The sequence below is a fragment of the Magallana gigas genome, chromosome 7, assembly GCF_963853765.1.
Source record: "Magallana gigas chromosome 7, xbMagGiga1.1, whole genome shotgun sequence".
In the NCBI taxonomy this organism is placed as follows: domain Eukaryota; kingdom Metazoa; phylum Mollusca; class Bivalvia; order Ostreida; family Ostreidae; genus Magallana; species Magallana gigas.
Window position 1 is genome coordinate 37,700,070 of NC_088859.1, and position 12,282 is coordinate 37,712,351.

At 32.6% G+C, this 12,282-nt stretch overlaps 1 protein-coding gene across 1 annotated transcript; it reads left to right on the forward strand.

The window, feature by feature from the left end:
* The first annotated feature begins 25 nt into the window (after positions 1-25).
* Positions 26-4,577, forward strand: LOC105331542 (SOSS complex subunit C). The gene is made up of 5 exons (XM_011433782.4): positions 26-164; positions 2,641-2,737; positions 3,137-3,179; positions 3,670-3,726; positions 4,409-4,577. Exons 1-5 carry the CDS (start codon positions 128-130, stop codon positions 4,502-4,504), a joined length of 330 nt encoding a protein of 109 aa, XP_011432084.1. The 5' UTR covers positions 26-127; the 3' UTR covers positions 4,505-4,577.
* The last annotated feature ends 7,705 nt before the right edge of the window (positions 4,578-12,282 follow it).

Consider the following 12,282-nt stretch of genomic DNA (forward strand, 5'->3'; position numbering starts at 1 on the left):
ACTTTTCATTGGTGGAAACAAAATTCTCCACCAATGAGAAAATTTCTAACAACTCACAAATGGTTTTTTGTTATTGATATAGGAGACGGGTTTTTAGCATGGGTCCACTTGCCTGAATTGAATAGGGATGGCTTTCCAGACTCCAGGTCCTGGTACAGGGCAAGGTATTACTTTTCTATGCACTGAATCCTGACGTGGGTAAGATGTGAGACCCTGTATATATGTCTCTTTAAAAATTCTAATGATGAAAGGGGGAATATCACAGTAAAAAAACAGACAGAGTAATTTTTTACCTGAGACGTAAATACTCCCTGCTTTCTGTCTTTTAATAGTGATAAACACCAGCTACACTTTTATAACTTATGCGTTGACAATATGGAGGAAATGATGAAAACTTTTCTGGTTAAAAACCCACCACTCTTATCAATTTATCAGTTTTGTGGTTATATCACAGGCAGAGCACTTGGTTTCTGTATTAAAATTTCACCCTATATAGTAAGAGGCCCTAAATTTGCTGCGGTCCAAGAGTCGTCCCCTTTTGTTTTTCCTTATGCATCTCGCAATATTTAGTACAATAATTTATTTATTGTATACAGGGTTAATTTCGCCCATCTTTTATTTGCCCTTTTACATTTGCAATTGGTTTCACCAGTGATATAAATAACAGAGATTGGCAACTGATCGAAATCTTTCGCTCCCTATTTTAAAGTATTCCCGGTTGAAATTAGTATTTCTTGCTAATAAACGTTATATCAAAATATAAACAGCTAAACCCTAGTACCAAAATATTCAAAATATTATATTTTTATGAGTTTATGTCTTATAAACAATATTAAAAGTGGAGTTTTAGGAGGCAGCTGGCTACCTGTCGTACGAGATTTTCAGGATGTTTTAAAGCTGGCCAATATATTTTCTATATATCAATTTTTTGTTTCAAAAACGTCTAAAACCTATGCACATTTTTAATAAAAACAATATACTTTTGGGTTAAGATCATTATATCAGTTTACTTATATGTAGTTCTCAAAGTAAGGTTGGTCCCGTAACATTTTTCAACAACAAAACACGCTAATGGTGGAGTTGCCAATCTCTGTTATTTGTGTCTCTGGTTTCACTCTGTCCTGAATTTTCTCAGACATTTAAGACTAAACTGACGCGCTTGATTTTCCAAAAAGGAAATTTAAGTGTAAATCAAGTGCAGTGGTGTAGCGTTTAGGTGTACACCAGGTGTACACTTTTCTACACCGAGTCAGGGGCATGTGTAGTTGGGTGTAGCACTGAAACCAATATGGCGGACGAATGTTATGATTGGAAACTTGACAAATGATTTTAAGTAGTATATCGGATTAGAAGTTGCAAGTAAATTGTCTTTTGTATGAAAGCCATTTAATTTGAAATGTGTTTATTTTATTGCATTCAAATTTTTAAAAAAAGCTTGGATTGTTGCTGAACATCAAATTCCCTGTTAAAACAGCATCCTTTTCCGCAATACATTTCCTTATCTTCCCTACACCATGTACATTAAACCCTTTAAGTGCACTTGATATACAATACAAAATGTTTACACCGGTGTACACCAAGTTAAGCTAAATCAAGCGCGCCCTTTAATAAATACTCTTTCCAATTAACACAGCAATTTAAGAATAGTTTTGAATTTGTTCAGAATACATAAACTCTCTTTTTATGTGTAAAATGAGAGAAAATTTATCCAACGCTTACCTTCATTCCAATACATGTATCTTTAAACATTTTTAGATTTTTTTTTCAGATATCAGAATTCAAATTTAACAAACATTATTATCTCCAATCAGTAATTTACAAACATAGCACAAATAAAAAAGAAGAGTTTTTAAGGGCATGAGGAAGTTTTTTTTCTCTTTTCATTTATCCTTCAAATATAGTATTCAGAATCCGAGTTCTTTTAACAAAAGACAAGTTCAGTTTCTGTGTGTACTCCACAATAATTTACAATCTTTCAGAAGAGTTATTGCCCTTGGTCATTTTTATTCTAAAACAGATTCCCAGGCTTTTTGATAACCAACCTTGATTGATCTGACTCCTCATAAAAAGGCGAGATCAATCACAAGTTCTCCATTGTGGGTTTTTTTTTCAGATTGCATATAAACTCTCCTATCATTTTGGAATTCCTCTGCAATAATGGAATCTAGTAATTTTAAATACATAAAGATTATTTGGTTTTTTTTTATTTAAAAAAAACACCAAAACACTAAGATATGTCAGTAACCACACTTTATTTTGAGGTTAAATACTGTCTTGTGTATGCCCTCTGAAGAGTATTCAGGCACTCACATTTTTGATTGATGTTACTATAAATCAATCATTATTACTTCCCTTACACAACACACGTTTGTGACCTCAGGTGATAGGTAAAGGTCATTCTACAGTGTTTTTTGATCATGATCTTCAATTTGTTGAAATTAGATTTAATTCACTTTAATCCAACAAATATAAACAATATAATGTCGTAAGTGGTTGAACCACTAGATTTTAATGATAACGTTTTCTTATCTTGTCATGAAAAACCATGAAATTCTTTATAAAATTTACTATGAAGTTTAAAAACCAATTGCATCTTTACAGGAGGGCTATTTTAGATATTTTTAATATTTTATTGAATAGAGAACAGAAACAGGAAAATATTAGAACATTTAGAGGAACAGAAAAGACGTCTCCGAGGGGGACAAGGTGCCTCAGTCAGTAACCCCATCCCAAACAGGTAACTGCTCAAGCTAACCAACAAGTGGATTTAACTAAAACATTCACTTAAAGTTACAAAGTCATGTGCTATTAAGAAATTTCAAAATCAGAATTGAAAAATGTAGATGAATGATAAACCATGCGCTTTAAATGCATATCAATTCAGGAATCTGTGCATAAATTGCAGTTACTAAGGGTAACATATAACTTGTGGATAAGTAACTCGTACTTGCCAACTGAAATAAGTGAGGCTTTACCATCAACTTTATTGACACTTTAAAGGCAATTCCTCTCTATAACAACACCATCCATCTCATTAACATAAACATGGCACAGATCAGAGAGGAGTTTACAGGATCATTGATGGATGTTTCTCCATGTTGGTGAACTCTAAGCTTTGTTTTTCTCTGTGTTCCAGTTCGCCCACAGTTCCACCTTCTCCTGTGACAGTGCCAGGAAATGTAATGTATCCTGTTTGTTGTTTTATTATCAATTTGTGAACAATAAAAAATGGCAATAAATCAATCTGAACATGTGTATCTTATGTTCAGCAGATTTTTGATTTGTTTTGCTAACTTGTATAAATCTTTAAGCTGCATTCAATGTTTCAGACACTGCATGTGCATGTTATTACCGAGGTATTATATAACTGTAAATTATTACCAGTGCACAGGGTATTATGTAGAAACTATAAATATTACAAGATAGATTGTATAACTGAAAAATATTGCGTAAGATTTTATGTACAGATTATTGTGGGAAAGGTTATAAAATCTGGTAGGTGTTAGTCCATTTAATATGCTTGCTAGATATCTAGTTGACCAGTCGATTTATACAAAGATTAAAAGTATATAGATTGCCAGAGGAAGTGCTTTGTTACTTATGAGGATTATTCAGTGTATATGATGTGACAGATGGGTGTAGATAAGAATGGTGTTAATTACCTTACAGATCAGCCTTGTAATGGAGACCCAACACATGACACCTGCCCAGCGGACAGCTTTACAGGTGAGACTGGTCTCAGGTGTTATAATCAGTGTCAGTCATAACATGCTGCAAAAACAGCACAGCACATAGTCTACCACTTTTACATCTTACGGGAGAGGGCATGACAAAATTAAGCATCATATTATAAGGTCAGACATGACCTATCTTCCATTATTTATTTTTTCCTATTTCCGCAATGCAAAGATTTCAATACATAATTCCATAATTATATTTTCATGTTATATAAGATGTAGTTTCATTCAAAAATATATACTGTGACTTTATTGAGTAGCATTTAATTGCCTTTTGCATGCTATTAATTAACGAGCAATTCAAAATATATTAATTCCAAAAACAGCCTGGGAATGCACCATGAATTTTTGGGCATTAACAGGTTTTAATGCAAATAAAGAAGAAATAATCTATCAAGGACAATTATCTAAATCTGAGGAAGGTCACATGTCCTTAATGCAGTGAATAAATGGCAAAAAGAAATTTACAATTATAGCAAAATGCTACAAAAACACAGAAAGCAAAAGTAAATATAATTTGAGTGTTTGCACTATAGAATTTTCTCATCATTGTTACAATTATATGGCTTCAGTTGTATAAATGTTTCCACTATTTGCTTAATTTTTGCTTTTTTAAAATTTAAGATATGTAAACTTATATATACTGTAGAATTTATGATTTTTTTTTCTAGCATGCCAATGCCAACTCTGTGGGCTACTTCATTACACAAGACTCATCATTTGGAAATCTAATACTTCCTGTTTTACCCAGATTTAATGAAAAATAACATTTTGTTCATCCTCATTTCATTGTATATACCATTGACTCATTTTTTCATTAAAATAACTTTTGTAAAACACTGTTTCACTTTTAGTTATATTATTAGGGCCCCGCTGTGCGGGCGCCCTTTAGTGATCAGTCTGTCCGTCCATTTGTCTGTCCGAGATTGCTTGTCCGAAGCCTATCCTCTCTCCCCTTGGCCCAATCAGGCTCATACTTCACCCACAGAGTGCCTTCAGGATTGTGCAGTGACCTTAAACCATGTTTCTAGGTCTAAGGTTAAGGCAATTGCAGAATTACCGGTATATAGAAAATCCTTGTCTGCAGCATATCTTCTCTCCCCTTGGTCTAATATGGCTCATACTTTACTCACAGAGTGTCTATGGTCAAAGGATGTGCAGTTGTGACCTTGAATGAAGTTTGTAAGTCAAGGTCATATCAGACCACCCAAAAATCCTTTTTTAGAGCATATATGCTTTCCACTTGGCCCTATTTTGCTCATGCTTCCCATAAACAGAGCTTTTGAGTAATGGGTGTGTAGTGATCTTAAACAATTTTTTAAGGTCAAATGTGCAGGTAATAGCAGAATTATATTTAAAAAAAATCCTTGTCCAAAACATATCTTCACTCCCTTTGCTCCAATCTGACTCATACTTAACCCACATGGTGTCTTTGATCAAATGCAGTGTCCTTGAATAATGTTTGTAGGTCAAAGTCATATTGAATCGCACAAAAATCCTTTTTTAAGGGCATATATATACTCTCCACTTAGTCTTATTTGGCTAATACTTTACTTAAATAAAGCTTTTTGGTTAATGGCATGCACTGATCTTGAAGCAAGTCAATGTGAAGGTCCTAGCGGATCTCTTTATAATCAGTTTTAGACCATATATTATTTCCAATTTATTTATACCGGTAATTAGAAGTTCTATGCCAGCTAAAAATTGTCAAGGTTAAAGCAAAATTCGTTGAAATTCTTTTTATCCTGTTGTCAATTATTTAAGCGGGGCTCTTCGAGATAGTCATCATCTCAATGTTGTGTAGTTATTTTTATCACAGAATGTGTTGAGCATGTTATTTTAATTATTTCCAGGCCATAGGGCCAGCTATGCCGATACCCAATTTCTGTGGTATTAAGCAGTTATTGTCACTGACTCCCCCCGTCTAGGACAGAACCGGTCTACCATAAGTAACTCTCTGTATAAGTTGGACTGAAACAATGCAGATAAGGGGCCTTGTCCAAGGAAACAACGCACAAATATCAAGTGATAGCAGTATGGTTATGACTGGAAAAGCCTTCTTGTAGAAAAATGGTATACAATGTAAAACACACAATTAAATGTAAATGATTTTTCGATCATAGTTTATTGCCCTTTTTCGGCCACACTTGGCCATAAAACATTGGTATCCAAGCACACCAGGTAATACGTTACATACAAAAAATCCAATGTGCACGCCGCTGTTATTGGCATTAATGATGTACACTACATGCATATTCATTACAAATTGCTTTGGCCAGGTTTAACCACATAACCTAGTAGGCAGTTATATAAAAAAAATTACCGGTAAGCCTCTTGGTAAATGTAAAGTTTATTGATCAAAATCATGATCTCCAGGGGTCAGAATGGGGTTAAAATTTCATCAAAAAAACAAATTAGTATTCTTAACTTTTTCATATAAAGTTTATAAAACACATAGGCTAGGATTTTTTTATTCTATTGTAGAAGCAAGGTAATATATAGAAGTTGCAATTTTTTCTATCGTCGAAAAAGGAAGGGGCCCATGCGCATATTAGCGGGGGGAGGGGGGGGTCATAGAGAGGCCACGAGGTTGGGGGTCCAATTTTTCATAAAATATTTTTTAAAATTAATTTTTCTTGACATTCCATTTGAAATCCTATAAAAAGTAATATAGAATAAGAACACATGATATACTGTTATTAGAGAGACTGCAGATAGATATTCTGGCAGGGTTTGACTGTGTTGACCTGTACTTAGACTACAAATGATTGGTACACGTTTTTCCTACAATTAACACAATGGTTGACTCAGCATGTCATGAAAACTCAATGTTGATTTTACGGTACCCCAGCTGACTTAAAACACACCTGTATTACCTTACGCAAAAACAAATACTTCAAACCCATTCCTTACTGAAACCACATCAAAGGTTGAACCCTATTCCCCACAATATCTCTTATGTCAAGTTATCAATTATGATTTGAAGTTTTTAAATTTTACTATTGTAATCATTAAAGTAATAAAAATTTAATCATGATTACAAGCCCTTTTTCAAAGTAATCGATTACATTACTATTACTCTTAATCAGAAAAAATGGATGAGTACTGATTACCAATGATTACTTAGCAACCTGTAATCGATTACAGCTGATTACGATTAATGATTACATTTGTACAATTACCTCACCTCTGTATTCTTGATATATTTTATTCGTAATTCATATTTCATTAAAATGCATTTTTTCATCACATTATTATTAAATTAAAGCTCCAATACACCTTTTATATATAAATATTAAATACAAGGTTTTGTTATCTCATATTTTATATAAATCTGTAGGCTCCATTCATTTACTAGATCGCGTGGTCGGAGAGAGATCACAGATGTGTTGGGATGTCCTATCTATACGTTTAAAGAGAAGATTATTTGTAAAAATTACTCTGAACTAAATGGAGACGATTAATACTTTAAAACTAGCAATAGGAAGTTTTAACTTTATTTTAAAATACCATAACCCTTTCATACATTTGATCGGTAAAGCTACCGCAATTGACTATAGCTAGTTCTTGGATCAAACTCGGGTTTGAGTTGAATATTCTTGTTCATAATAGCAATTGGGCTTGTTGTTCAAACTTTGCAAAAAATTAAAAAAAAAAATTAAAAAAGATTTTAACTGGTGTATGTAGTTGGTAATACCTACAATTGAGCGTTATATTTCAGTTATTGGCATTCATTTACCTCCACCAAGTATTATTTCTTCAGCGTCATTTTGGGTTGTTTGTAGTAATATGTTGGCTATTCATATGCAAGTACTGTTAGTCTATATTGTGTTGACGTATTTATAAAAGTATCATACTGAAGACTTTGCGATTCACTCAGACACACTCAACACCTCTCAAATGCACTAGCAGTGCATAATGAGGTGAATGTGTGTTGAAGTACATCACATGCTCCATACATTACAGAAAACATGCATGGGTTGTCATGCATATAAAGAAATAAAAGGCACAGGTGTAGCATGTTACACATTTATTGCGGCTGGACGAATAATTAATTGTGGCAATCTCAGAGCCAAGACACTTTTATAAATGAATTTGAGAACAAATTTAAAAAACAATCCCTTTTGAGTATTTCTTAGTATTTGCATGACACAGTTTTACTTTGAAATTCTATACATTGATTGTTCATAATCATGGTCTGTTATAATTGGGAAGTTAAATTTCAGGGACAGCAAAAGCTAATATTTTGGTTTCCAACGATAAATATAAATAAAGATAATAAATACAATATCATTAATATATGCATGATTTAAAAATATCTTAAATGGCCTGAGGATAAGAACTTTTCACGGCTTAAAAAAAGTGATTTTTTCTTCGAGAAAGGGTTAGAGGGGATTCGGGGGACACTCTCCCCCTGGAAAATTATTTTTAAAAAATAACATTTTCAAATATCCCCAAAAATGCATCCCCCGGCAAACATAGATATCAATCGGACCCCATCCACCCGGATTTTTTTTTTTTTGATTCGTGCATGAAATGTAATGATGCTGAACAAATTGTTCTGAACATGCATTTCTTTTTTACCTTTTCTCATTGATTTGCGTTACTACCAATAAACAGTTGTTTAGAGAATCTTTATCCATTGGGGCATGGAATTAATTCTACTGGGTATGAATTATCGAAAGTTGTTGATATGAAAGAGTCGACGAAGCACCCCCCCCCCCCTTCCCAACGTCTTGCATTACCTTACAAATCTAGAGACTTTTTTTAATACAAATCATGAATGACGCATGCTGCATCGAACGGAATATGAATTAACAAATAACCGAACCCGAACAATCTTACATACAATGTACCAAGACTCAATAGAAGAGTTAAAAAACTGCATATACATCTACAAACGTATAACACATTTAACATTTAAAAAAACACAAATACATAGTTATACAGAATATTGAACCCGTTGACTTTCCATAGAAGTTCTCTTACATTATATAGTTGGCATGAAAATCTCATATAGTCGGTACAAAAATTGTCATCCTATGCAAATGATACCGGTTAGAATTGCAGACGATAAGCGATACATACACATTGTATGTAAACTCACAAGTCACAGCCGACAACATGGAACCGACAATGGTTTTCAATAATTTTAACCTTGACCTTTTACCTGATGATTTCAAAGTCAATAACGGTCATCTAACCTTTAAGTACATCTGTGTACCAAGTTTGGTTTTTTGTTCAGCACTTAGTCTACTAAGTAGTTTAAGCTTTGACTACTTGGCCGATACATCAGGCATCTACTCTTTATGGGTTACCTACTTGGTGTACCAAAGTTGAAGCCTGTCAAGCAAAGGCTTTTTAAGATGGTGACCAAATGAGCCGTGGACAGAAGCAATATGCCAACAAAGAACCAAAACAAACAACACAAAAGGTTCATGGCTCATGGTGTTCAAACGAGTATTAACACATTCCATTGATGAGTAACATATTTTATTCTACATAAACTATGAAATCTGTATAATTCATATCATACAAATGAACATTTAAAGCATTCACCTATACTAAGTCTTACGAGTTTGACCGTTGACGGGTTACTTAAATGCCTCTATATAGCGGCTAATAGTACATCTTTATATGAACTCTGAGCCCATCGTGAAGCCTGAATAGGACCACGGTTTACACACATTTGAATCAACAAAATTACAGATTGAACGTTGTTAAAAAGGTGATTTTTTAATAAATCGTAAAAATATCAGAAATTAATTTACCCGAGATATTGCACTTAACGACCAAGCCCGTACTCAGGTAATTATAAACTGTGTAAGATGTTCCAGCAAACGACAAATGATATATGTTTTTATTAAACTTACCACAGTTTATAATTTAGGTTCCTAATGTTTTATAAGGTTTCCGTTTTTAAAGAATCAATAAATTCAAACGCACATATTTTTTTTATTCAAACCCATCATGACATGGCAATAATGATATAAGGAGAACAAATGAAAAAATAGTTTTTGTCTGATGAGGTCACATAAGGAAGTATATAAATCCTTCACAGTCTGTGTCAAAAAAGAAAAAAAAAAAGAAATTGATAATCTAAGAATCTCTAGGTCTTGTTCACATATTATCTATTACAGTAATGTACCTGTAGAATTTGTCACAAAGTTTAAATGTGAAGAACATTTTTAAAAGTGTTGTGAAGGAAATTTACAAATGGCAAAGAAATATCTCGATCAGCTAAATAAGGAATAAGGAATCATTCTTTAAGTATTACGAGGTGATAATTTTGGTTGGGGTGTGATCAAATCCAATAAAGCCCGAAGGGCTTTATGATAGATTTGATTTAGGTTTAGGTTTAAGCAGTTATTCTGATGCAGGCAGTTCGTAGTTTATTGGCAAGATGTCGTTATTTATAAGTTTAGATTGGGGACCAAATTAAAGATTTATAAAATGTTATAAAAAGTGGTGGTGTAAAGTTCGATATGATATCATTTTTTTTCTTCAAAACAAAATATTTTACAAGCATACAAAAAAATTACATGTAGTTAGTCAAAGAGTAACTTACATTTTTTGCCTGGTCACAAAGATGCGTCTTAGTCTTACAAAATACCCTCGTTATCTTACAGCAATTACAACATACTTAACTTTACGGCTGTGTATAGGAAATTGGCCGTTCTAAAAATAAAAATGATTTTTTTTGTTTGCTCTCATATACTTAAATTTAAAAGATGTAAATCGCTTAAAGGGACTTGGACAAGATTTGAGCTCAAATTTTTTCTTCTCCCTTTTTTATGTCTAGAATGGTCAGTATGGATGTTTTTAATGCTTTCTCAAAATTAAATATTGAGTAACAAGAAAGATATGTACAGAGGTTAAAATTCCTTGTTTTGTAAACAAAGCTCGAATCCTGATATTGTTTACAAATGTGTTATATTGGTATAAACTTTAATCTAATATTTTTGTTGGTTGTTGATAATTATTTAGAAGTACACTGAATCAGTGTATCTTGTTTGTCAGATGCTATTTTGTAAAAAAAATAAATTTATAATTTCTTTACTTTACATTATTTGTAAACAAAATCAAATATAAACTCGAGTTTTGTTTACATAACAATAACTTCTTACCTCTGTATCTTGATTGTAGCTTGACTTCTAACTTTCAAAGATTTGTGAATCATTCACGATGCACAAATAAACCATTTTATATATAAAAATGAAAATTTTAAATCCAAAATCGTGTCTAGGTCCCTTTAAGTTTATATTAAGTACATGTATTAAAAGCATACTAGCATGCATATACACTGTTAAATTGTCATCGCGATCTAAAAATGCGTATATTTAGATGTATCAAAACCGTAGAGAGAAATATAATTTTTTTTTAATGCAATGTTTTACCAAATTGTCTATATTTACAGGTTCGGTTAACTATTAAAAGATTAACACACACATGAATTGCATCTGCTTATATATATCTTAAATTATAGTCAATAGAAATTAATTAATATATATATATTCAATTCTGTAGATGACGTGTTGCCACAAGCATCAACTGAGTCTAAAATTTTGTTTATTAAGTGCATTGCAAATAAAACTAGATTTGGTTAATATAAAAAAAAATCAACAGCCCACTGAGTGTTAATTTTTGTTAGTTTTCATTGCGCATGTTTTTGCGCAATCTAGAAATTGTTTCGATACTATTTATAAATAAACATAATACAAACTATATAAATATTTAATTTTATTAAGACAATTTTTATTTTTTAAATGATTATTTCTTTGTTTGGTAGATGCGCGTTGCCACTGTGCTTTTATGACGGTATGATAAAATGAAACTTTGTAGACATAACATAAAAGAAAGTAAAAGGTGTACGCCATGAAAATTATAAATACATAATTATACTATTCTCAAGGAAAATCGATATTGTAGATTTTAAAACCTGCTTCGAAGTGCGGAAAATGACAAAAAAGAACGCTTCATTCATTAATATACATGTAACTTAACACTATCAACACCGGCTGGTCACAGTGACTCAACTTTATACAATCTTGTCCAAGGTACAAGTCTCCATATCCTCTGGGAAGGGCATCTCGACGTACGGATGCGATCCCACAACTGCAACAAAGTATTTTCAATTGACTCATAAACCTATGCAAACTTATAAATAGGACCTTCAGTTTTGTTTGATGAACAATATATTTTGGTGACCTGCTCAGTAAAAGGTAAATACCAGTAAGTTTAATGTCATGATCAAATTGATTCGTCTCCCACAACATGCACAAATCATATAGTTAAAAATGTCGATCAATACTAGTACGCAAAAAAAAAAAAGCGAAGACAAGAGGAGCAGCAATGTTTCTTGTGCGTTTATCGGGTCCGCATGATAGTTATAACTCTCACCACTGCTAGATGATAGTATTAATACACCAACTATGAACAAGGGTTTTACTCACATTCTAAATATTGTTATTTCATTTTTTTTTATATAGCTCCGATGTACACCCCAAAGCTTAAAGCAAATGAAAAATGCCTACGTTCTATACTA